The sequence below is a fragment of the Podarcis tiliguerta genome, assembly GCF_965153285.1.
Source record: "Podarcis tiliguerta genome assembly, chromosome: 4".
Classification (NCBI taxonomy): Eukaryota; Metazoa; Chordata; class Lepidosauria; order Squamata; family Lacertidae; genus Podarcis; species Podarcis tiliguerta.
Genome location: NC_139537.1, coordinates 80,873,178 through 80,900,359, shown reverse-complemented (window position 1 = coordinate 80,900,359; position 27,182 = coordinate 80,873,178). Strand labels below are relative to the sequence as shown.

The window sequence follows — 27,182 nt, the reverse complement described above, 5'->3', positions numbered from 1 at the left end:
GGCTTGTGTGTGTGGTACTGTTGTTGTTGTTGTTGTGGGTAGCTCTTTCCCCCCCATTTCTCCCCCCCCCCTTCTCAGGGAAAGGCGAGTCCCCTCTGCGTCCCTCCCGCTCCCCCCCCCACCGCCCCTCTCCTCTTCCCTCCCTCCTCGGCTCCCTCTCTCTCTCTCTCTCCCTCCCCTCCGCCCGCTCCCCTCTCTGTGCCTTCTTCCCTCAGAGCTGCCCGCCCGCCCTCGCCTCAGCTGCTTTAATACCCTTCGGCTGGCCGCCTGCGCCTGAACTCTCGTCGTCGGCGCGCGGCTCTTTCTCCCGCTCGCGCAGCAGAAGAAGAAGAGGAAGAAGACAGAGAGCCCGTCGCTCGGACCCTCGCCGGGGGCTCCTGGGCGGCATGCTTCTGGATGCGGGGCCGCAGTTCCCGGCGCTGGGCGTGGGCTCGTTCGCCCGGCACCCTCCTCCTCCGTCGGCGGCCGAGATGCAGGAGCGCGAGCTGAGCCTGCAGAACAGCTTCGTGGACTCGGCGGCGGCAGCGGCGGCGGCGCACCTGGGCGCCTTCAAGCTCAACGCGGCGGCGGCTGCGGCGGCGGCGCACGAGCTGTCTCCGGGCCAGGGCTCGGCCTTCAGCTCGCAGGCGCCCGCTTACCCGCACGCGGCGCATGTGGGCTCCTACTCCGCGCCGCCCTTCAACTCCCCCAGGGACTTCTTGTTTCGGAGCCGGGGCTTCGGCGACGCGGCGGCGGCGGCCGGCGGCGGCCAGCACGGGCTCTTCGGGGCGGCGGCGGCGGCGGCGGCGGCCACGGGCAGCCTGCACCACCCGCACGCCGAGGCGCAGAGCCACCTGCTGTTCCCGGGCATCGGCGAGCAGCACGGCGCGCCGGGCTCGCCCAACGTGCTCAACGGGCAGATGCGCCTGGGCTTGCCCGGAGAAGTCTTCGGCCGCTCGGACCAGTACCGCCAGGTGTCCAGCCCGCGCGCCGACCCTTACTCGGCGGCGCAGCTGCACGGCCAGTACGGGCCCATGAACATGAACATGGGCATGAACATGGCGGCGCACCACGCGCACCACCCGCACCATGCCCACCCGCACCATGCCCACCCGCACCACCACCATCACCACCACCACCCGGGGGCCTTCTTCCGCTACATGCGCCAGCAGTGCATCAAGCAGGAGCTCATCTGCAAGTGGATCGACCCCGAGCAGCTGAGCAGCCCCAAGAAGAGCTGCAACAAAACTTTCAGCACCATGCACGAGCTGGTCACTCACGTCTCCGTGGAGCACGTCGGCGGGCCGGAGCAGAGCAATCACATCTGCTTCTGGGAGGAGTGTCCCCGCGAAGGGAAGCCTTTCAAGGCCAAGTACAAGCTGGTCAACCACATCCGCGTGCACACGGGCGAGAAGCCCTTCCCGTGCCCCTTCCCCGGCTGCGGGAAGGTCTTCGCGCGCTCCGAGAACCTCAAGATCCACAAAAGGACGCACACAGGTCAGTCCACGAGGGATTTCACGCTCTTTGCCGGGTCGGAAAGGGTGGTTGGTGGGTGTCAGATTGTGGGGAAGGGAAGGGGGCATTGCGACACAAATGCAAAGCAGGAGAATCCTTTTCCCATAAACGTCCCCGTGCACGCTCCCGCACAGGAATCTGCTTACTTGAAAAGGTGTTTAATTTTGTCCAAACCCTTTAAAGGAAGTGATGCTTTATTTGATCGTAAAAAATAAACACGTAAAAAGTAAAATAAAATTGCTTCCAAATGTCTGCCTTCTCTTAAGGCTGCCTGAACTGGGCCGGGCTCATCGGGATACTTAGGGGAGATGCAGTGGGATCAGATACTTAGGGGAAAGTAAGATACACAGGCATCAGTCAGAGTTGCCAAGGGAGTCTCTCGTTCAGAGTGGGACGGCTCCCTTCAAAGAAGCAAAAACCGCCCGAGCAGATAACTGGAAATATACGAACGGATCTTACAGGTTAATCCTGAAGAGAAGCGAGTGTTGTTCCTGTCGGTATGGTCTACTTTTAAGGAAATCTGTAAAGCTGAGCAGCTGACTAGGAAATCTCTTCCTTTGAAATCCACCGGCTTCATTTCCAAATATATTCAGGTCTGAGGTGCTCCTGCAATGAACGCTGCGTTTCCAGAAAATGGGTAAATAAGCGGGTAGTTTAAAAAGGCATAGTTGTGCCGTTTTATAAATGTGATGGTAGGAATCTAAAACAGAGCTGAATTTTACATTTTGTATTTTAGACCTATATTCTAGAAAAACTACCCTTAAGAGGGAGGGGGGAGCTCTTTTCCTTTCTCCGCCCCTCTGGTCATTTCACCGCGCTTTTCAGGGACTGCTTTCCATTAAATTGAAATGGAGTGAGGCGGGACCATAAAATTTTCTCATTTGCAAAAGTGTTTTGAAAGTCTGACTTGGGGCGCCGGAAGGCGGTTTTCCACTAGTTTATTATTTTTGTTAAAGCAACATGTAATAAACAACAGAGGATTTAAGGTTGATAAACTTCCGGGGGTAGGATTTCCACCCCCCCTCCTAACGCTGCCACCCCAAAATGAGGACTAATGGGTGAGAAAGGAGGCCGCGTTTCTGGGTGATAGAAATCGTGTGAGTCCAGGTAGTGGAATCAAACAACTGCGTTTCCCAGGCTCCTAGATAATTCTACTTCAGCCGGCCAGATTTCTACTGGAGCACTTTTATTTTTATTTTTGGGGTCCGCACCCTACCCCGCCCCGGGGGAAAAAGAAGACCAGCAAATATTTGAGCGATTTCCGGGCATCAGTGTTGACTGAGAGAAAGGAGCAAAACTCTGTGAGCCTTTCTGGTTGTGTTGCTGAGTGCTAAGAACGGGTTTAGGTGCGAGACGGGCTTTAACAAGGTTTAGCAAATCCGAGACGTTGATTTGCATGGAGATGGCCGCGTTTTGCGGAGAGGGGGGGCTCTGAGCGGATGTCTTTAAGGAACAATTTAGGTGCTAATGGAATTTCGCGTTAAATTGCGCGTCTCTCCCACCTCCGATTTCAAGGGCGGGGGAAGGATCCGGCGGTGGCTGTGTTTGAGTTCTCACACCTACAAATTGCTCGGAAATCTGGCGAAGGGGCGAAGAAGCTCTAGGAAAATTCCAAGGGAGGGTTGTGCAAGTGTTTTTTTGCTTCGGTTTCTCTCGCCCTCTTCGCCCCCAATCATCCCCAGCGGATATTTAGAGAACTGACTTCCAATGTCGTAGCATGAAAGGGGAGAAAAATACTACAGCAGCCTGCTCAGATCTGGAGTCGTTTGCGGCTTGACGCGGTTTAAACTGGGGGTGGGGGTTTGGTTCTGGTCCGGTGGCTGTTTTTAAATGCACGAACTGGAAAAGGCTCCTTGGCCTGGTTTTTAAATGAAACACCAGTGGGAATGAAAACAAAAGAAATACGTATCCCGAAAGAGACACACAAATCTCTTTATTGGGTTCCTTGGGGAATCGCGCTTTTAAAAAGAATGACCACAGACCTGAGGACTTTCTTGAATTCCCCCGTTTCCCTTGTATTAGCTGGGACCCTGGCCCGGTATTTCTTTCCGAAGCTGCGTAATCCCATGCACAACTCACCCAACTCATTTCCCTCACATCCTAAATTCGACTGAGCTCCTGCGGAATTCTCAGACGAACATTTAAAGATCAGTTGCCAATGAAAAGAGGCACATACGAAAAGGAGGTCGCTTTCCTTTAGCTGACCAAAAAAAACCCCGAGGATGCTCAAGTTTCTTCCAAGATCTCACAGCCAAACACTGTTTGTTTTATAGTTCTTGGTAAAAGGTCGCTTTTTAGCTGCTAAGTGGATTGGAACAGAAGCCAGCCGGGCGACTCGTTCGCACGCGCTTACGCCGAATTGGCCTTTCCCCCTTCTCCTCCTTTGCAGGCGAGAAGCCGTTCCAGTGCGAATTCGAGGGCTGCGACCGACGCTTCGCCAACAGCAGCGACCGAAAGAAGCACATGCACGTCCACACTTCGGACAAGCCCTATCTCTGCAAGATGTGCGACAAATCCTACACCCACCCCAGCTCCCTGCGGAAACACATGAAGGTAAGCCGGAGGAGCGCGACAGGGCCTGGGAAGGGGGTGCCGAGGACGGGGCCACACACAGGACGGCGGGGGAGGGTTTCACTGCTCCTGTAGCCCCAGGCTGCGGAGTTATTGGGAAGCAAGTCCCGCTCAAACCGGAGTGGTTTCCCAATAAACCTGCTTCAAACCAAATTCCAAAGGAAATGTTGTGTACAGCCGGAAGAGAGGGACCTTTCGGGCTCCAACCCAGCTTCCTGATCTGTTACTAACTCAGGGGGATTTATGCAACCTTACTAAATGTAGGATTTCAGCACTGGGGAAGGGGCGGCGGCGGTGCTGAGCCTGTTGAGCGTCTTGAAGGAAAGGAAACGGGTGGGAGAGATCTGGGAGCCTTTTCTGTGTCCTTTCAAGCAAGTTGCTTAGTTTGCTTTCTCGCTGTTGGCCTGGCAGGTCCACGAATCCTCCCCGCAAGGCTCCGAGTCGTCGCCCGCGGCCAGCTCCGGCTACGAGTCGTCCACTCCGCCGGGCTTGGTGTCCCCCAGCGCAGAGACCCAAAGCACAGCCGCCAGCAACTTGTCCTCTGCAGCGGCCGCCGCGGCTGCTGCTGCCGCCGCCGCCGCGGCGGCCGCAGTCTCGGCGGTGCACCGGAGCAGCAACGGCGGAGCGGGAGGAGGAGGCGGCGGCGGGGGGAGCTCGGGCGGCGGCGGAGGGGGCAGCGGCGGAGGAGCGGGCAGCGGCGGAGCCAGCGCCAGCCACGGCGGCCTCACGTCCAACTTCAACGAGTGGTACGTCTGAAGAGGCCTCCTGGCCCCGCCGCCGCTCCAGCCAGATGCCTCGAAAATGAAGGAAGGAAAGCAGGAAGGAAGGAAGGAAGGAAGCCGCCGTCGAAGTCGTTCTCCGCCTTCCCTCTCTCTCTTTCTCCACCCCGCCCCCCCTTTTGTTTGGACTGGGACATCTTGAAGCAGCAGAAGGGAGAGAAAGAGAGAGAGAAAATAAAATCTTTTGAAAGAAAGAAAGAAAGAAAGAAAGAAAGAAAGAAAGAAAAGGAAGGATTAAAAGCAGCCCAAGCGGTTCTACCCGCCACGGGACACCCGCTGCCTCCTGAGCCTTGCGGACATTCAGTTCTGCCGGCGAGGGGGGGACCCCTGTCGCCCCTCCTGCCTCCAGCGCCTTGGGAACAAAAGATCAGACACAAGGAGGGAGGACCCGTCGGTCCTGGGACCAGCCGGCCCCCAACCACCGCCTCCATCCCCCTCGGACTCTCTGTGTACATAGAGGAGTCTTCGCTCCTTCCGCCAAGGAGGTGGTAATCATAAAGTTTTCTCGGTGTATAGAAATTGGTCCACTTTGTGAACTATGGATTTGGTTCTTCCCTCCCGCCCCGCGCTTCTCTCTCTCTCTCTCTCCCCCAGAAGTGATGCTCTCTCGCTCTCTCTCTGCCTCCTGTCCTCTCTCTCTCTTGTTAGCTCCCCCCACCTTCTCTTTCTCTTTCCTTCTCTCTTTTTTAAATTCACCCATTTTTAAAGGGAAAGGGGGGGAAGTAAAGTGGAAGCAAAATGGTTTCTTTTGTAATTGTGGTATTGAATATTGTGTTCCTTTTTTTTTAAAAAAAGAGGCAACTTTGATTGTAAACTTCATTCAGCTATAGACTGGAAAGATTTTAAAACAAACAAACAAAAAAACACACGTGCCAAAGTCTCCATGCCGTTCTTCGAAACAAACCCAGATTGATTCCTCCTCCTCTTCCAATGCTTGTGAATGTATTTTCTGTTAGCTGGATTTACATGTGATGTTTTAGTGCATTTTGCAAGTTCTATTTGTTAGTTCCTGTTTGGAAGTTTGTGGGGAGGGGGAAATAAACGTAGTGCCGTTAGGGATTTTTTTCCGTAATAACACCCTTCCTTGTGTAAATAGCTGTTGCCATATTTATCCATTTGTAATTAAATTATGGTATTAACTTGCTACAGAGGAAACAGTATTTATAAAGAATGTTTCTTAACTATAAATATGTACAATTGTGAGCATAAACTGTTTCAGAATTTTTTTATTTGAAGGTCCATGTGGTTTCATCATTTCTTGTGATATGTTTTTTTTTTTTTTGAGAGTAATGCATACAGAAATATAATAAAATGTGTTGAAACTGCAGTGACTGACATTCCCCTCCCTCTTTCTTTCCTTTCCTTTCTTTCTTGGTATGTCAAAGGTTTTCTTATGTTGATTAGAGTGTGCCTTAAGAAAGGCCAAATTCGCTATACGCTGCAAAATGTTTTAGATATGTGATTAAAATCACATGAGGGCACAACTTATACAAAAACTAAGTTTTATTAGTTTAACTAAGTATTTAAAAACAAATCTACATCCTATCTTAATATACTGGGTTTGCAAAGCCAATATCATACCAAGAATGATGCTCCTAGGCTGCACTCCTGTGCATTTTTACCTTGGAGTAAATTTAATTGAAGACATTACTGGGTAAATGTGTGTGGAATTTAACTACACAGGGCTTTGCAACTCTAGGGCTGTATCTAGTCAAAGATTAGTAGTTTTAAGGGCCATTTCAGTGGAAGAATTAAGCATGTGTTTCACCTTTTTCCCAATGAAAATCAAAAGTCTTCCAAGTTCTGCCAGTCTCCTATATTTCAAGTGAATTTTATACCCTTATAGACTGTCAAAACCTTTACTGCTTGTAGTTTGCCCTTTGTCCCATTTTTAATCTGGATTTTTCGGTACTGGTGTTTTATTTTTTAAGCACTGTTCACATGCTTTACAATTTATTTGTTTTTAAATCTAGGAGTAGATCCCAAATCCTCCATAAAATCTGAATTCCTTAAAAGTTGGAAACACTTCTTCCCTTGTTTAGAATAGTTCTTATGCTTTTTATTTTGCACATTTATCTGTACTAATATATATTTTTTTTCCCTCCACCAAAGATGAGGAAAAAAGAGATGAATCAGATAGCCTTTAAAAAAGCAGTATTCCCCCCCCCCTTTTCTTTGAAGTGCTGGGGAACAGTACAACCATGACTTTGGTGTGACAGTATGTGTTAAAGAAGCAATGGCTAAGAAAACAAAAATTTTAGGGGCTGTGTAATTTGCTGGATATGGCTTTAACAAAATTATTCTCCCCACCCCAAATTTACCAGTGTGCGTGTGTGTTTGTTTGTGTATGTGTGTATAATTTAAAATAATATTCTACATGAGTAAATAGGTATATAATTAAGAATGATGACCTAAATTAACTTTTGCTTGTCTGCAAGATTGTAGATTCTCCTCCATCCTCTTGACTTCAACCCAGAATCAGTGCTTTGGACATGCTTTGATTTTATGAGCCACTTTCTAGTAACCAGGACGTGGAATTGAACTGTGAAGCCTTCAGAAAAAAAAACCTTCGAAAGCCTGGCATTTGCCCAAAATCCAGTGCCAGCCACCTGGGCACCCAAAAGAGGCACGCATCCTTCCCCCCTTTTTCCAAGCCCCGTGCAAGTGTGCTCCTGGCACTCCTCTCACAAAACTCCGCAGCGCCAGCCAAAAACCGCTCAAACGATACATTTGCCTCTCCAGCCCAGTCGCTTGTTTTCATTGCATTCCATCCAAACCCCCCACCCTGTTTGGAATTCATGTTAGCAACACTATCCCTCTTTGGCAGGGAAGAGAAGAGCCTTGGACTGTAGTCCTAGGCCCACCTCCTCGAGAGCAAGTCCCGCTAAGCACAGTAGAACCTATTTCCGAGTAAAATTTCATTTTGGGGGCAAGCTTTTCGCCTGATGTTTGGTGCGGGGGGGAACAGGGACGATAGATTCGCGCTTGGTCCTGGAAGAGGATGCCCTCGAGGGAGCAATTTTTTAATTTTTTAATTTTTTTTTTAAATTTTTTTATTTTTGCTGCGGTCCAAAAAACACAACCTGGCACACGCTTCCTTTTCTCCCCAACTTGGAGCGATCTCTTCCTTCGTAGTCATTCATTCATTCAGTCATTCTCCGCTGCATAATGTAAAAGCCCCGAAGTAATCAAATGGCTGTTAAAATCTCATTTTCCTCCCTTAATAATATTAGGCCAGAGAGAGAGAGAGAGAGAAACCCAACCCAATTTTATTAAAGGAATTAGCATATGGCGCTGATCCCTGGGAGAGAGAGATCTCGCTGGCTGGGAAACTACAGCAGGGCACGGTCGGAAGAATGGCAAGAGAGGCCCCAAAGAGCGTTGGATTGAAATTGGCTGTGTGTGTGTGTGTGTGTGTGTGTGTGAGAGAGAGAGAGAGAGAGAGAGAGAGAGAGAGAGAGAGGAATCCGTTGTTCAGCGCTCGCTCCCTCCCGCCATTCAATGGCCTCCACCAGATTAAGTCTGATTTAAAGTTGAACGCAGGGGAAAGACTGGGAACGTCTCTGCTCTCTCCTTTTCTGTTTCTGACCACGGCTTTGTTCCTGGTTTTTTGTGTCTCCCAGAACCTGGAGGAAGGGGGACTCCTGGATCCCCGGCTGAAGGGTCAGCGAGAAAGATCCCTTCGATCCCTCCGGAAGAGGCTCGGGCCAGAGACGGAGGTGCTGCTGGCCTTAGGCTTGTGAGTTCCTCGGCTCTCCTTTACCCCAGAGGAAGCAAGCGCCGTCCGTCCGAGTCGCTCTCCATCACGGCCAACCCACACCAACAAATGACACGCCGCAGCTTTGTGGTCCTCGCCCGTTCCCCAGCCTCCCCGATGTCCCTCGGGTCCCACCGCGGCACCCACCCACACCTGCAGGCAACGCTGGGTTGAAAAAAACAGGGAAGCCTCGGGCGCGCCCGGGCACTGCGCTCCACCAAGTGGTCCGGGTCCCTGCCTGACATCAGCAGCCTTTTCTTCCTTTCAGGCCCCTGGGCAGGGCAGGGAGAGGGACTCTTCTCTCCCCACCCCCACCCTTCCCCTAGGCTAGCCTTGAACTTGAACTTGAGCTGGCCTTGGCTGCCACCATCGCCCTAGTCTTGCCAGCCAGCACCCACAAAGACTCGGCATCTTGGACGGGGAGGGAACCCAGGCAGCTTTAGAAACGGATGGCGAGGCGAAATAGAGATGGAGGTTTACAGATACAGATACATGGCGAACGCCCGTCTGAATCAGACGAAAGTGGGCTACAATACTTATCTCTCTTGTATAATGCATGAGAGAACATACGTCTAGGATGTATGTGGTAGAACGCACTATAAATAATACAAAGCAGCTGCGTAAAAAAGCTGGTGGAGGGAGAGAGGCAGCCCCCCCTCCACCGTGTCCGGCTCGAAACCCCGAAAGTTGCCCATCCCTTCAGACTCCTGCGAAATGGTGTTCCTTGGATTCAACGAGACTTACTTTCGAGTATACATCGGTAGAGATCAGGGCTAAATCCTTACAAAAATTGCAGACCCAGAGTCGTCAAACGGATATGCATATCCAGAAATACTAGAAAACTAGAATACGCTATTATTATTATTATTATTATTATTATACTTTCCCCCTTTCCCCTTCTGTTCCAGCTTTCCCCAATCGCCCAGGTTTGAGTGTGGCTTTCAGCTTTGATTCTGCCAAGATTTCCCCCGCCTTTGGTTTCGTTTATGTTTCCTAATTATGATTTGTGATGATTGCAACAACATTTAACTAGACTAGCAGCCGCCGTGTTCTATTACCCAGCAGTGCTACAACTAGTACGATGTGCTCTTGCGTGCTAGGAGTAAATATGCGGCAGTGTCAAACTATGTAAGTTGTAAGTATGCAATACCAACTTAAGTAGTAGACTAGTAGTGGCACTTTGCGCTCTCATCTGTAAAAGGGAACCTGAAGAACCGGTGCGCGCGTTACCGATGCAGTGGCGACCGGTTGCTAAACCACAGCAGCCCCAAAGAACTGTGTGTGGAAAGGCAGCTCGATTAAAAACAGGGAGGGGTGTGTGGTTTGTGTCAGTGTTTGTGTATGCGTATGTGAACTTCTCAGGAAGGTACGAAGGATAGAGGACTTTACCCACCCTGCCAGACCTGAACTGGCGAGCAAGCACAGTGATAACTTAAACCGATTTGCGGAATCCCAGTTTTAAATGGCCTGATTTGAAACAATCTAGTTTAATATTTTCTCTTCCAGCGCAATCCCGCGTGCGTTTCCTCGGGAGGGAGTGCCTTTGTGTCCATCGGGGACCGTTCCCTCACCAGCAAGTGTGTAGAGGGTGGCAGGCTTCGAAAACCTTAAAGACAAACTCGTCGAAGGGGCTCCAAGCCAGCCTCCTTTTCAATAAGACGGAAGGAGAATTTATCAGTTGCGGGAAATCCATTTCTGCTATTGAGTACACTGACTTGGGAAGGTGGATTTCGGTGGGACCGAGTTCCACCAAAGAAGCACCCTCGACCTCTCTCCTTTCAAGCCAGTCGAAGGAAACCTCCTCTTGCTTTTTGGAGGGGAAATGCTGTTTGGGACTGCTCGTTTGGGCGTTCCTGGGCTGAGCAGTGGCGCTACCGACACAGAAGCTTTCCCTCTTGGGCACGATCCAGCCGAAAATCGGGACACTTTGCAACACGCGCCTCACTGTTACCAATGGGACTTGAAAGTGCTTAGCTTTGTATGGACGGGGCCCCGCCGGGGACACCTTACTTAATGGTCGGTTCCCCGCTGATGCTCGGGACGGAGGTTGCCCCCTGCCCAGCCACGGAGAGGCGAAGGATAAATGGAGGTCAAGGTCAACCAGAGTAGACAGCAGCCCTATCCTCAGCACTGAAAGGGGTCGATTCCCAAGTAAGTGGACGTCGGCGAACAGCTTTCACGCAGCTGCTCTCTTAAGGCATCCTTCGCTCGGTTAAAGACTGCAATCCTCGGCACGCCTACCTGCGAGCAAATCCCACTGATATTAAACACTGAAGGAGATAGGGTGCATAGGATCGGGCTGTTACTCAGTGGTTCTTTGGAGGAAAGTGCTTTCCTTCCTACTACAACGTCAAGGCACGAAAACCCGCTCCAGCCACTTTTCCCAGCGGGACTCGCTTCCGAGGAGACGCGCCTCGAATCGCGCTGCCCAGGCATTGCTCCAGAGAGCGAACCCTCCAAGACGTTCTCCTCCGCAAGCCCCTCTGGAAAGACTCGCAAGGGCTTGCGCACAAAACGTTCGGAGAGGAGGCTGAACTGGAAGATACTTGCCAAGGGATTTCCAAAAACTCCGCTTCATTAAAAGTATACTTCAGCCTGCAACCTGAGACTTAACTGGAAAGAAAACTCCCCTGGAAACCAGAGGGGCTTTTTAGCAAGTGGGTTGCAAAGGAACACCCCCCCCCCCCAGGTATGGAGGGAGGGAGCTCAGCCAAGGTGCTGCACAAACGGAAGATGCAACATATCTGGTGGGTAGGGGAGAGGGGCGTTTGGCTTTACAGGGCTGGGCCAGTGGGATATGGAGGGCCAGTGGGATGGGGGAGAGGGAAGACAGGGGAGCAACTTGCTCCGTTTCGATTCTAGGGCGGCAGTTCTACCCGCACTTGGGAGTCGGTTTTCTTTGAAATAATAGCATTTGCTTCTCAGTAAATATGCTTTTAACGCTTCATACGCAAGCCGAAGGCTATATCCCAAAAGACAGGGTCGGTTTCCCCCGCCCACAGCAGGAAAGGGCTGGAGAAGGAAGACAGGGTGTGTGTGTGTGTGTGTGTGTGTGAGAGAGAGAGAGAGAGAGAGAGAGAGAGAGAGAGAGAGAGAGAGAGTCACTTCAAAGGCCTCACAAGTCTAGAGAGGAAAAGCCAAAACAAAACGCCTTGGCCCCGGTTATTTCCTTTGGAGGTGCTCCTGCCTGGGAACCTGGCCGACTCCGATTCTCCCTGCCACCCCTACTCCAAGCAGAAAACCTGTGACTGGCGAGACCTTTCTCCATCACCGATTGAGTGCATTGGTAGCATTGGTAGCAACGACAATTTATGGCTCTCAGAAGCGACAAGGAATCGGTCTCATGCACACACATGAGCACACAGGAGATAAGTAAATAAAATTTTTATATACTATATAGTGTGATCTGTTCATCCGTCTACAGTGAGATAAGAAATATCTCCCTATAAATTTATCAATAAAATATATAGATTGTTTCCTGGGTTGAAGATTAGGGGAGGTGTCTTTCGGTTACCAGGGTGCGGTGGGCATATTTAAAATGTGCAGTTTTTGATCAGGGAGTCGAATTTCAATCCGCCACCCATGGTAAGACACCGGGGTCCATTACCAACCCGATCCTAAACACGCGACCTCCTAGAAGCCAAGACACTGAGGCTGGCGCTGTCCCCGCTTCGGCGACGTCTTGCAAAATGGTCTATAATTATAAACTCCATAATTAAATGGAGCTGGTGTTCCAAGGCAGCAAAACGCCGATAGATGTGAGGGAACAGGAGTCGAGGCAGCTCAAAGTCGTGTTCAGAGTAAGCTGTTTCGGTACGTATACAAGATCCTACCCTCCCTCAAGTAAGTCAGGACAGCGTACAGTAGCAGTGCCCCCCCCCCCACAACAACCCTGTGAGGAACGACTGGCATCCCAAGAACAGCCGCCAACTCGGCTAGGATAGCCCCCTGCATTTTTCAGAGCGCTACAACTATAATTCAGCAACATAATTCTCTCTCTCTCCATGGCTCCTCTTCCCACAAGGAATCTCCTCCGCTTTCTCCTGCCGGCTCTTGGGGGAAGGCCGCCTCCCTCCAACCCAGACATCTTGTCCTGGGGTGCAAAACTCCAGGGTCCCCTCCACTTGCCCCGTGGAAAATGAGGATTTCCAGCAGCACCCAGGGCACCCTGGCAAGAGAAGCAAGGGCCTTGGGGAGGTGGCTTGCCTTGTGGGCCCAGGCGGTTCCCTTTCAGATCCCAAGGGAATTCGCCCCTTCGGAGCGCACGTGCTGGGGATCTGGGCGTGCCAGATGGCTGCTGCGTGCGGGGTGGTTTGCGGGGCGCTCTGGCAAGGATGACACCTGCTCAGAGCTGTTCTTCCTCTTGCACCTCCTTCCTCTCTCGCTTGATTTTGTTGCCCATTCCCTTCTCCACCCGAGAAGTCGTGGGGCTGAAGCGGGATTGTGGCGGTGGTGGGGAGATGAGGACCCCAGAGGGGGTGGCACTGGGGCCAGCTGGGCGACAGGAGGGCGAGAGGGAAAGGTCACCCCCAGGCGACACCCCCCCCATTTATGCTGCGGGGGTATTGATCCGCCCAGAAAGATCAACGTGAAAGCCGGTGTGTCATGCATACTAATGAGAGCCGTTTGCAGAATTTAATTAGCCTTGACTTTCCCCCACTTCGTTCTCCTTCTCCTCCTCTCGGCGATATTTTACGCGCGTCTTGCCCAGGCGAGACTGCCTGCTGGCCGCGTGGCGACGCCTCCTGCCAAAGAGGATCGGCCTGACTTGCTACTACTCCGGGTCAGGAGCGGACGATCACCGAGGAAACAGGCGTCCTTCCAGGCCCCGCCCTCTTCTGAAAACAAACAAATAGGATCGTGGGTTCGAGTCCCACGTTGGGCAAAAGAGTCAGGAGGTTGGACTGGATGACCCTCGGGATCCCTTCCAACTCTACCGTTCTATGATTCTACGAAACAACAAACCTTTCCTTGGACAATAGATGCCTTCCACATTTCGACTTTTAGGCCCAAATTACAGTCAGAGAGGAAAGGAGTACCAATGGGAGGCTTCAGGGCTTACTTCCGTTGTTTACTTCGGAGTAAGCCCGCTTCGGGTTCAGGTACACAAGCCCGCAGTGGTGATACGCAGCTTGCCTGCCCCGATCCAAAGGTTCCTTAAGAAAAGCGACGCCCGCTTACTCATAAACTGCACTGCAAGCAATAGCCTTTACTTCTAAGTGTGGACTTCCGCATCTGTTATTTACGGCAGGAGATCTCACTTGCTCAAGGCTGCTTATTCCCCAGATAAAGGAAGCACCGGATCGCAGCTTTCCCTAGAAGTTTGTCTACTTCCGATCTTAAATGGGTCTACTCGAAATTAAGGCCCGTGAACAGAACTTTCTTTCAGGTAAGTGCGACTGGACTCGTAGCCTCTGGAGAACCCAATCCTCCAGACGCGGTATTAAGGCTGTAATCCTGTGCATTGTCCCCTGGGGGAAAAGCCCCATCGACTAGAGTGGCACTTCCTCCTCAGTAAACATGCTCTTGTAAAGCTACCATCTTCAATCCCATTCAACTAATCCAGATTTACTCCTAAATAAACATTTAGTAGACTGCCAGTTTAATTGATTTAGCCGCTACACTCACTTCCATATACACGTGTATAGGCTCGCTCTGGATCCTCAAAGTATTCACAGCGCCCATCGCAGCGACGGAGAAAACCACTTTACTCAAGGGAGAAGCCCCCACTGGCACGTGATTAACTTCTGGGGTTGCAGCAGCTAAACTGTCCCAAGACACCTTCCTTCCAAGTACGCATTGCCACTTTCCCAGCCGCCAGCTGTTCCGTTTCCTTGCCTGTGGTCAACAGAGCTCTTTACGCGTTTAGGTTGCAGGGTTGCTCTGTGGAGGGTGGGGAGGAAGGGTGGTACCATGGGGCAGAATTTGATGGACGGATGTTCAGGGGCCCCACTTAGGGCTCCTCGATGCAGCAGGGCGCGCTTACCACGTATTAGACTAAGTGTGGCAATTCACACGGCCATCATTCTAAACGGCGGGGGGTGGGTGGGTGGGGAGTAATAAAACCATTGTCCCGGGTCTAAAATTACCATAGTGCACCACTGGGAGTCGGGGGGGGGGTAGAAGAAAACGAAAGTAAGTCCTCGCCTGCCTTTTTCTCCCTCTGCCCATTTCTGCCTGGCATAGATGGGAGCGAGCGGGGAGGCGAGCCAGGACTTTCCCATTCTCCCAGCTGCTCTCGCCCAGCCTCGTGCAGCGACGCACCATTCTCGCTCCAAACCCATTTCCAACAACTTCTTTGTTAATCCGGAATCCTCGAGGAAGGCGATGGCTGGGAGAGGGAGGGGGGAGCCGTCTGGGAGTAGAAAACACACACACACACACACAGAGAGAGAGAAACTCCACACCCACGTGGTTCTCAGCAGGTCTCCAGCCCCAAGTCTTTGCGCTCGCTCACCATTTGCCCACTGATTTATGATGGAAGTAATTTAAACGGGGAGAGTTTACGGCTGGAGTTATTAGACGGAACACCTCCGCCTGACACCGCCGCTCTTCCTTCTCTCTCTCTCTCTCTCTCTCTCTCTCTCTCTCTCCACCGCGCAACCCGTTTCCCAAGCCTGCAGCTGCGAGGCGCGGCTAGCGCCAAGTTCAGGCCGAGCCGCCGCCGCCGCACATTCCTCCACCGCGCGCGCTTCCTTCTCCTCCGGGATCAAAGGCGCAGCGAGGAAGCGCGACGGATTTGAGAAGGCGGGGACGTGTCCACTCATCCTAGACCTTGAGGGGTGGGGGTAGTGGGGGGAGGGAGGGAGGGAGCACAACACCCCAAACAAACACGGAACCTAACCCAACGAAGCTGGCACTTCGTGCCCCCCTCATCTCCAGCCATTAAACAAAAATTAACCCGGCACTTTTGGGGCGTCTCCAGTAAACAAAATTGAAATAACCAGCTATGATGGCGGCAAAATGACCGACTATGATGGCGGCGGCAAAATCAGAGACTGTTTAGTCTGGCATCTCTTCTCCCAAGCCGACTCCCTGGAAACTGAAGGGAGATCTTTTAAAAGAAGGGGGGGGGGGGAGAAAAGAAATGTTCAGGGAAGTGTGTGAGAGAGACAGAGAGAGAAAGAATCCTGTACAATTAAATAGAATACAGCGTGTGAACTGTGAAAGGAGACACACACGCAGAGAGAGAGTATATACATTAGGCTAGAAAATGCACAAAGTGTTTGATGGAATGAAACAGCTTAGGATATATACCATAAAACAACTGGCACAACAGGTTCGATCCAGGGCAAGTGAAGCACGTTTGTAGAGTTTATGTCCTTGCGAGAGAGGGCAAAAGGGTTGCCCACTCTCTCAACAGCAGATTTCAGCGGGAAGCTGTGCCCGGACGGTGCCCAATGTAATAAAAAAACAGGGAAACTGGGAGGCAGGCCGCAAAAAAATAAAGAACGAAAGGAAGAAAGTATGTTATTTAAGTCGGGCTCATTACAGAAATAAGGAACAAGAATGCATCTCTAGAAGGCCCCTACAGGACTCTTTTCAATAGAGAGGTCTCAGCATGTGAGATGTTTTGTTCCTTGCTGGTGCCAGAGCCTATTCCATAGGTGAAACCCCTTCAGGTCCTCAGTGGATCAAACCTTTGGGAATATCAAGGGCAGTTGAGGAATATCCAAGGTGTAGGCCACACTTTCAGCTCTCAATCCTGCAAAGTTTTGCGGCATCAAAACACCAACACATCACTTTTACCAGGGAGGCAAAGTAACTGTCCCACAATTTCAGGAGAAACCAGGAGTTCTGGTTTCAATAAAAGTATGAATCCACGCGGGTCCCTCCGTCGCAACCCCACCCTGATTTCATATGCCCTGAAGTGCTTCGTTCCTCTTTCCACCCATTCTTATTCGATCATAGCGTTATAGAAGCATGATACTTAAGTAATCCGGAACAGAACAGTTCTTTAACTTATTAACCTTTTCTGCCCCTTCAAGTTGAAGAGGAAGGCGAGAACGGGGGGACGGGAGGAGGAGATAAATTCCCTTAGAAAGTGCCTTCAAATATTTGAGTTCTGGGGAGCAGAGCAGTCACCGAACTGGGATCTGGAGCGAGCTGAATACAACTTAATTTTAAAACACCATTCCAGGGTTTTTATTTCTCTAGATAAATGCTGGGGAGGGTTTATGGTCTTGTAAACTGGATACCCGGAGTTGCTATAAATGGCTGACTGTAGACTCCTGCGATCCGTATTTGGAAAAATTGAACTAATTTTTTCATTCCAAAGACCAGCTTCTAAGGACTCTTTCCCTGTCTTATTCGTTGTTGGGAATTCTACTATCAAGTGCGTATATTTGGGGGATATGTCCGCCAGACCAGTCCGCCTTTTGGAACGGTTTCGAATTCTCCCTAAACCTCCCCCAAAAAACCATAGCGAGGCGTGGATTTCGATTTATGACAGGTGGGTCCGCCTTAAGAATTCGTGGTTATTCTGGCAGGTTTGACGTCCTTAAATACAAACAGTTCGATTTCCAGGCAATCCATTTCCAAACACTAAATCTGTTTACCTGCTAGTAAGTCCCTCTTTTTAAAGGGACTGTGTCTCAATCAACCAGGGGCCTCGTCTGGCTTCTAGCATTTTGTGTTGGCAAGGAGGCCTGAAGACATGAACCAGAGCGGAATTGCCAGAACGGAAATACAGGAAGTCGAAGATGCTTACTTAAATGTGCCAAGAATTAACAACACACAGTGAAACTATATAAAATTGCAAGCACGTGTCTAGTCCTTATCAGTTATTCCTTTTCACTCATTGTCTAAAATACTGGAAGGCTAGAAATGTACCTCTGACCAACGAGGTACAATACTGTCTACAGACTTCCCTTACATCCCCGCAAGAAAAAGGGATAGTGAACTAAAAAAACAAAAGAAAAGAGTGGGGAGGAAATCTTAAAGAAAGGAGAAATAAAGCACAGCTCTGAACTCAGGGAAGCGGGAGATCGGCCTTGCTGATTCCAGACAACACGTGATTATTCCTGAGAAGCACCTAAGTCTCTCCAGCCAACTAAGTGACCGAACTACATATTATAAAAACTTGAAATGAATGTATGCCTTGAAGACACATTTGCTTGATAAAGGATGACAATTTAGCCTGTGGGTTCGTTTTTAAATCCATGTTATGGTTACAGTATTATGAGGCATAAAAAACGATCACAGCAAAAGACCGAGGAGCTATTTGCGAGTATCGGAACAATTTAACAGAATCGTACAATTACATGCAAATATATGCAGTACACGCGTGTTCTCAGTTAGTGCTCATGTCGCTAGTATGTCTATAGCTGTCTGTCCATCTCTCAATTCATTTCACTGACCTTTTCATTTCCTTTATTTTAATTCTGAAGTGAAATGAAAAGTTTTGCCCTAAACCTTGCTGGCCGCTGCTGACCTGCCCTTTGCCCATTCCCACCTTTGCTGACATCTCCAAGGGTGCTTTCTGGTCATTCCCTCCAAATAATACACACATTGAAACTCTCTCTCTCTCCTTCCCCGCCCACAAATCATTTCCAAAGCCCTCCATTTCCTACTTGCTAAAGAAGATTTGGAATAGAAAACTGGGGTTTAACCAAAGTGACGCCTCAGATTCCTGGTGAAATGCGCCTAGGCAGTTTTCCTTAGATGTAGAGAAATATTCAGTGTTTCCTTCGCTTAGTGTCACTACACTGAACGTGACCTACGCACCAAGTAAGGTTGCAGTCCTATTCCCACTTATCTGGGAGGTCAAGGCCCATTTTATTCAATGAGACTTACTTCTGAGTAGACTTGTATAGGATTGCGCTGTAAGTGTGCTTAGGACTACAACCGTAGAGACAAGTCGAGAGATGTCCCTTTCTAGGCAACATAGAATTTATTTGACCCGAGCGCCGCTTTCCCACGTTTTAAAAGCAGGTCAGTGCAGGGTTAGGGCTTATTATAGTTCGCCCTGCTGCGTCTCTTTCCTCCCTCCCCGCTTTGACTCAGGATCGAGGCTCTGTGCGGCTGAAATCGACGTTACACTCCACTTGCTCCAGACGCTTATCCTTGGAAGTGGGTAGTCGAATTGACTCAGGATCAAAAAGTGGGCACGTGGTAAAAATTACGACCTCGACGTCTGGCACACGTTAAAGAGGCGTCAAGAAACTTTAGACAAAGTGCATTCATCATACTTCGGGAGGAAAAGCGATACCCTGAACTCAACGAGAAAGTAAATACGCTTCCAAGTCAAGGGAGCTGGTTTACTCACGCCTAAACGCCTCGTTTGGAAGCGATCGTCACTGAAACCAATAGCGCTGGCTTGCAAGTACATAGATTTCAGACTCCTGTGGCAATGTGCTTATTTTCTGCCTATGGTATGGCCCTCCACATGGGAGTATAGATAGACCCCATATTCTAGTGATTTTTATCTGGAGGTATGTCCCCATTTATTTCAGTGGCGTTTACTTCCAGGTAAGCGTGCCACTTCCAAATAGTACGAACGCCGCAGATCGTCGGCTTTTGCCCTGCGAAACATCCAACTCCTGCCGATTGTTATATTTTATTTTTAAGCCCGCCTTCTCAGGCCAGATCATGCTACCCGGATCATCAAGGCGGAGGTGAACTGAAGCTCATCTGAGATCAAGCTGCAAATGATCCCGTTTAGGACTGGAGCGGAGAGGCGAGACTTTAAAGCACGCCTGCTTGGAAGTCGAGACCACTCAAAGTAATGGTGAAACAGACCACTTCCGAGCAAGAAGAAAGATCTTAGACAGAGAGAGACCCACTGCCCTCAGCAGGCCCAACAAGCATTCACAAGAGGACTTGGCATCCGTTTAGCCCACAAGCTGCAATGCTATCTGGGTTGTGTAAAACCCGGTGATGCACTCCGAAGTAAACATCTAGGGGGTCGCAGTCTCACACCAGCAGAGAAAGGCTCACCTGGAGCAGGGCTTGGTCAAGTGAAGCACTTTTAGGTGAAACAACCCTGTGCAAACTTTCCCACGAGCAAGCCTTCTTGTAGACAGAGGGCCTTGCTTCCCAGTACCTGTAATGGGATCGCGCCAAGACTCTTTTAGTTGAATTCAGGGATCATACGCTGTAAAGTCTAGATCCAGAGCGACGGTGGAGAAATGTACTTAAGTAATTTACAGCACCATTCCACACGAAAAGAGCCTTCTTATGGATTATAGAAACGCCTTTCCATCAGATGTCAAGGAGATAAGTAACTATACAACCTTTAGAAGACATCTGAAGGCAGAAATATTTAATGTTTTGTTACGTTTTTATATATGTTGGAAGTGGCTGGGGCAGCCCAGTCAGATGGGCGGCACTCTATCATCATCATCATCATCATCATCATCATCCACTAAGTTCCACTCAGAGTTGACCCACTGAATTGGGTGTATTAACTGCAATGGGTCTACTTTGAGCAGGACTAGCATTGGCTATGTCTGCTAAACATACGTCTCGACTCAAAAAACAAAAGGAAGAAAGTCGCTTGGCATCAGTGAGACATCTTGCCATGTGGATTGTGTTGAGGGCAAACACGAAAAGCCGGGGCTGGTACTAATAATGCTTCGATGAGAGGCAGAAACGGTTTCCACTGGCTGCGGTTTGGACGGCTCAGAGTCTGGTTAGGTTGGCCAGTATTCTTCCATCATTTTTCTTTTCTTGTTTTTTAATTATTGGCGGAGGTTTCCTGGCAGAAATATTCTTCTAGCGTTCCGCCCCACCTACAGAGAGACGTTTCTTTTCCTTTTAAAATTTTGTGCAACTGACCTGACTCCAGCCAAAAGGGGATGTGGCCACCGGGAGTGAGGCAACGCCGGCAATAAATTAGCCTTCTCTCGGTAGCTCTGAGGTCTCTCCAAGGGTCCCTGCACTGTTGATCTAATTCATTCAAGCGGCGGCCTCTTATCCGCGCTTTCCATTCCGATCCTAAACCATTGTCATCGTAGTGACTCCAAGGGCGCGGCGGATTCTAGCTAAACGCGGTTAGGATCGCGTGTTGCTCGGGAGAAAATCCCGTGGAAATCTAGGTATAGTACCCTCCCCGTCAAAAAAACCACCCGGCAGAGACCTTTGTGGCGAGTTCGAACCCATCTGTTAGTATTGGATACCCACGTATGTACGTGTGTGTGTGTGTGTGTGTGTGTAGGGGTGGAATGGGTGGAAAAGGCAAAGCGATATTCGAGGCGTGGAATTTGGGCACCCTATTTTCCAAGGGAAAGTACAGAGAACGGAACTCAAGCAAGACCAAACCCGGGAAAGATTTAACTGCGTAAAATGAGCGGCGCCTTCAGAAACCGGATTCCAGCGCTGCATTGGAGGCTTTTCTATTTAACTGGGGAAGCAAGCAGCGCACGCAAATATTTGCACTTCTGGTGCCGCACTCCCGGCCCGCTTTCCTCTCCTGCCTTCAATTTCTTTCTAAACTTATATTCTCCAAAAGTTAAGATTCAGGTTAAAAGACAACAGGAACCACGGTCACCTCCCGCTTTCGTTTGTCCCCATTAACAACATTCACAAGTGAAGGTGCGCATCTCATAGTCACTTGTGAAAACCGCCCCTATATTGGTTTACCAAATGTGACCCGCGCCTCGATCCTACATGGCCAGGAAAGGTCACTTTTTCCGGATCTTGTACAGTTTTCTTCTCTAGTTAGAAATAAAGTCTATGATATTGTATGGTGTTTTTCGCGATTAATATTATCAATAACATGCATTATTAGGACGATAGTGCCATTTATGCTTTTTGTACCTCATTTGGGAAACATCCTCCCTGAAATTAAGACCCGGCGTTTAAATTTATTACCTAGGAAGTTACACGACTTGGAACTTATTTTCAGAGAAGCTGTCCCCCTTTTCACCCCGCAGCCCTATACATTTTTACTAGGACGCAAGTCCTATAGCGTTCAGTAAGGCTTACACCCAATAAAACGCCCCCGGGTTGCACCCAAACAGATCTCTGTGTCTATATGTCTATTCAGAAGTCAGTCCCATTAAGTTTATCGGATCTGTGGAAGTGAAAAGCTTATTTCGTAATAAATGCAGCACGCCACGGAGAGTGGGAAAGGCTCATTGAGTTTTGGCACTTGGGATCGAGGTGCGTCCAAGGCGTGGGGCCAGGATCCAAAGCTTCACGTTACTTGGCAGGGCTTTTTCCAGGGGACTCCTTTGCGGAGGAAGCGCGCTGGAGAGCTGCCGCCTTCCTTGGAAGTCAGTTCCCTCTGGAAAACAAAGAAACTTCCTCCCCAAGTTTCTGGGCTTGGGAGGCTGCGCGCGGGTCGCTCCATCTCGGAGGATGGCGAAGGACGTCCCCTCTCCCCTCCCAGCCCGCCTCTCCTCTTTCCCCTGCAGCGCCTTTGGCCGCGGCTCCCTCGGCCGCCCTGCGCTCGGCTTGTTTCCTTTCCAAGGTGCCTTCATTGTCCCGACAGGTCTATTAAGGCTGCGTGGAGCTATTTCTCGGGCCGCTCTTGAACAGTCCGTTGCTCAAACACAACAGCCAACAAGCGCCAGCTGCCAGGACAACTAAAAAAAAAGAACAAGAAGAAGAGAGAGGGAGAGAGAACCAAACCTATTATGGGGATATTTTCTGAGCAGAAAAGGGGGAGAGCTGTGTTTAATTAAAAACATTCAGGATCCCCCGAAACAATGGAGTCTCAAGTTCAAGTGGTGTCCCGTTGAAGGAAGACTTTGGCGAGGGGAGGGGAGAGAGGCGACTCCATGTAGCCCCCCACCCTATCTGGAGGGAGGAGGGGGCTTAATTAGCTAAAGGAAAAGCTGTTTTGATTAGGAAATGCACCCCCCTCCCTCTCTCCGTTTTAGCCGCTGGGTTTTTCTTCGCCTGCAGAAGCCTCTTGCGGCAAGTTGCAAAGGGAACTTGCATGGCTGCTTTTTAAAAGGCTTTGTTGCCTTGTCAAGGCAAGTTAGTGGGGGCGCATGCCCGGAATACTAAAGGGCCTTTTCACACGTGACGCCCCGAAGCGTCTTTGACCCACTGTCTCGCGTTCTTTTTTTGTACACGCGTGTGAATCCCGTCCGCGAGGCCGGGGTGGGGGAGAGAAATATTTGAAAATGGAATGCGCATCCGGGACAATGGGCATTTTATTCGCGCCCTCATTAGGACCCCCTGAAGCAAGAAACCGCATTCAGCTGCACGTGTGAAAGCGCGCCGCTGATTTTCCAAAGAAGGTGACTCCGGAGTCGTTTCCAAGCTGCACGTCGATCTAAAAACCATTTTGTTCGAAAGAATCTTGAACAACGATTGGAATGGGAAGCGGTTACACTTACAAATAAACCCATTCTTCCAGTCCTAGGAGCTAACGGGGAAAAGTGAATGGTGTGTGCGTGAGAACGCTCCCGCCACAACTTGAACTGGTTTAATACCCCGGTTTGGAGGCATTGTCAGTTTACAACCCGATTCCAAGCACCTTTACGCGGAAGGTTCGCCACATTAATTTACAAAGAATCTTATTTCGAAGGAATACATGTTAGCTTGCCAAAAATAAATATCATATTAACGGACAGGTGGACACGGGCAATTTAAGTTCGCAAGTCTTGCCTCAAGCCTGAACGTGTTTAGGAGACGGGGTGACAGTGGGCTCTAATTTAAAGATTCAGGTTTAACTGGCTTGTGAACTGAGCAGTTGAAAAGGCTTGGGGTAGTTCTGTACTAATATATTTTTAAGCCCGGCACTCCGATCCTAAGCAGTTTGGGAGCAATCCAGACCCACTTCGGATCAGGAATATTTCCACCCTTCGAACTTAAAGGGGTCTAAATGCCCCTCCCCGCCGTATTTAAAACTGCCCCGCTGAAATTCAAACCTTCTATCGACCCGGGGACGTGAAATAAGCGCGTTGCGTCCAGAACACATTTTTTGTTCGTTTATTCTATTGTAAGCAGCAAATTATTATTATTACTTTTAATCAGCACAACCAGTTTAGAAGCATAGCTGGAGCAGCGCGCGAGTACGCGCGGGCGCGGAGTTAAGGGCAGTTTGCAGAAAGCTCGCTGCCTCCCAGGTTTGGGATTTGCCGTTGGCCTTGGGGAAAGCGTGTTCTTTGCGCCTTACCCTGGAAAGACGCCAATAAGCCAGGAAAGACTTTATTCACAAGCATCGGAAAGGGTATAGAACGAGCAGCCATTCACCCTGTGAGCACTTTCTGGGCTCTGGGCTCTACAGGTGTTAGAGTCCTAGGTCCCCCCCCCCCATGGTCATGGGATGTGTGGGGTGGCATGGAAGTACAGCCAAAATAATTATTTTTTACCTTGCCCCCACCCCATGGTAGTTTGGCACACATAGTGCCCTTTTGTGCCCTTAGGAAAGGATATCCCTAGTTCCTCCCAGGTTGCATCGTTCCTGCCACCAACCAGCATGTATGCACCTTGACTGTGCGAGGCACAGTTCCATTTGTCTTCAGAAATGCACACTCTCATCATGTGCTCCGTTTAAAAAAGCCATTTCAGATTATATTTTCAAATAATTTGCTCATTTAGTGGAGAGAGACAATTGACTTCACCGACGGAGAAGGTTCAATTAGTGGGACTGGGGATTAAGGGTGCAGGTTTATTTTTCCTAATTATGGGGTGTTATTGTAATAGAGGCACATTTCCACAAAAGCAGTGATTGGCAGCTTTTGTTGAATTACATTGTGAGTTGCCTTACACAACTGTCTCAGAAAGGCATATATGTGTTGAGGTTTTGGTATTGTGCAAATCAGCATTTATGTATTCATGAACTGATAATCTATAACAGGAACAATTTTATGCGCAAGAAGCAAGCCAGTGTTGTTAAGCTGGTGTAAAGTCACACCAGATCCAAACTCTGTTCAAGAGTGGGGCTTCTGAGCCAGACTAAGCCTGGCAGAGGGAAAACAAGCCACTGAAATAGTGTTTGAGTTACACCATCCTTTTTGCTGGCTTAATTTATACCAGGTTAGGATCCAGTCTGTCTCCCCTCTCTGATCCTGCCCCAACCACAAACAGGAATGTCCCCTTGATCATCCCTTTTTCAGGGTTTACACCATTTTACACCAACTGGGCTTGGTGGAGATATGCTAGTGTAGCTCTGGTTGAGCTGAGGAGGAGTAAGTTAACCTACTGGATCAGCTGGAGATCCACTAGATCCTAACTTACTCATCCCAGCAGATTGTGCTGGAGGGTTGTTCCCTAAGGATGCCATCCTGTATCTACTTTCCTAGGAGTACAAAATGTGCACGTAATTCTGAGTAGACACTTGCATAAAATTGCAGCACACGAAGGAAACAATCAATAAAACATCCATTGACAACCCTAGTTATTTTGTTTTCCTGTCCATTTCCTTTTCTTTGGATTATATTGTTTAAGCTGTAGGTAAACATTATTGAATTAACCAGTAAATAGCAGGAATATATATACAGCTTCTCATATATTCTTGTAACTTCATATCCATGTTCCTTAAAAACACATTGAACTACTACTACTAACATTAATAGGGCATGTCCGTGCGGAGGGGAGAGTTCACTCATCTGACATCCACTTCAAGAAGTAGGAATCACCTTATGACTGTGTACACACGATAAATTGGGTTCCCCAAAATAATTCTGGGAACTGTAGTTTGTTAAGGGTATTGGGGATTGTAGCTCTGTAAGAGTAAATGATAGGGGACACGGGTGGCACTGTGGGTTAAACCACAGAGCCTAGTGCTTGCCGATCAGAAGGTCGGCGGTTCGAATTCCCGCAAAGGGATGGGCTCCCGTTGCTCGGTCCCTGCTCCTGCCAACCTAGCACATCAAAGTGCAAGTAGATAAATAGGTACCGCTCTGGTGGGAAGGTAAACGGCGTTTCTGTGCGCTGCTCTGGTTCGCCAGAAGTGGCTTAGCTCCCTCGGCCAATAAAGCGAGATGAGCGCCACAAGCCGCAAGTCATCCGTAACTGAACCTAATGGTTAGAGGTCCCGTTACCTTTACCTTTAAGAGTAAACGATAGCTCCCAGGACTCTTGGTGGGTGAATGTGCTTTAGAGGTATGGTGCGTGTGCAGCCTAAGTCAGTCCGTAATCATTTGGTGAAAGGTGTGTTATAAATACCATAGAGATAGATAGATAAGAACTTAATAACAGGCTGCTATATCAGACCAAATGTGAGCAGATAATTCTGTTTTCAGATTAATGCCTGTGGGAAACCCTTAAACAGAGCCACAACCCTCGCCGAGTACCTCCTGCATTTTATGTCAACTCTCCATTTTATGTCAACTCTCACTGCCTTAAGATCAGAGCATCCTGAGGAATCAACCGCAGAAAGACGGCTATTTACAAATCATAGTTGATGCAGAACTCAAGCTATGTAATTCAGCATGGTTCCAGTGAAATCACTCGCATTGTTTTGGAGCATGCGGCTTTGCAGCTACATTCTACACCACCAGACCTAAACCCAATAGCTATGCTCAAGTCCACATAACTAACTGGTCATACCAGCTTTGATGTTCTTTGCTGCTAGGACTGACAAGGTTTTTAGGAAAAAGGGGAAATATCACTTGTGAAACCAATGGATCCAAAGTTTAAACTTGAGAGTGCCCAGATGCACCGTGGAGATTCTTAACCTCCAAGAGGGACATGTGAGAAAATATGGCAGCATAGAGTGATTTTGTTCAGGGTTCCAGTCAGTTCTCCCTATTCCAGACAGCTCTGCCAAAACCAAGCTACTCAGTTTCATTCCCCTTCCGCAATAGGCACTCATCATTATGTGGCTACACAGCATGCTGAGTCCTCCTCATGGGGGTATTTTGGGTTCCCTTCCCTTTAGGCTCCCCCCTCCAAATATCTGTTGTACTTCTGCAAACCTTGTTCCCAATCCTGCTGATGAGTACCTTTTCTGTAGGGTGGCCACATGTCCTGATTTACAGAGGACATTCCTCATTCCTCTATTTGAAGGGCTATTTCATGTCTGGCTTATACATAAAGAGCCACCACCAGAAGCAAGAATGGGGGCCTTGAAGTTGCCCATCTAAACAGTAAGTACCTGGACAGGAGAATAAGCAGGCACACAGATTACTTTGATCTCAAGTCTTCCCCCGTATGGTGTAAAGTACTGTATTTCTAATTAAATTTATAGACTAGTCTTCAATTTGCATCATATGTATAAATTAGCACATGCAAATATCACACAAATCTCTGTGTCCCCCTGCTTTTGGATGTGATGCTTCCATTTTGGCTACAGAAGGATCCCCACTCAGAGAATGAGTTCACTAGGAACTGTCACTTGAATTCTTCACATGCTTTTTCTCTTTGAGCATCACAATGATTTCTGTGCTTCCTTTTCAGGAAAGCTGTCTCACTAAACTATGCTGCGGTACTGTAGGGATAAGAAGATCGCCAAATGCTGAGGTGATGGCCAAGCACAGGGGAGGGACACCACTTTCACACCCTGCTTCTAAGCTGCCAGTGACACCTGGGTGGCTGCTGCTGGATACCAAATGCTGGACCAGATGGGCCTTAAGAGTGATCTAGCAAGGCTGTTATTGGGTTTGGACCTCCTGCATGCTAAATAATGGGGGAGGGCGGGGGAGAAGTCTTAACACCTCCTGGTGTACTCAAACCAATGC

At 49.3% G+C, this 27,182-nt stretch overlaps 1 protein-coding gene across 1 annotated transcript; it reads left to right on the top strand.

Moving 5' to 3' along the window:
• The first annotated feature begins 321 nt into the window (after positions 1-321).
• Positions 322-6,179, top strand: ZIC2 (Zic family member 2). The gene is made up of 3 exons (XM_083438996.1): positions 322-1,476; positions 3,884-4,047; positions 4,477-6,179. The coding sequence occupies exons 1-3, from the start codon at positions 387-389 to the stop codon at positions 4,819-4,821; spliced, it is 1,599 nt and encodes a 532-aa protein (XP_083295122.1). The 5' UTR covers positions 322-386; the 3' UTR covers positions 4,822-6,179.
• The last annotated feature ends 21,003 nt before the right edge of the window (positions 6,180-27,182 follow it).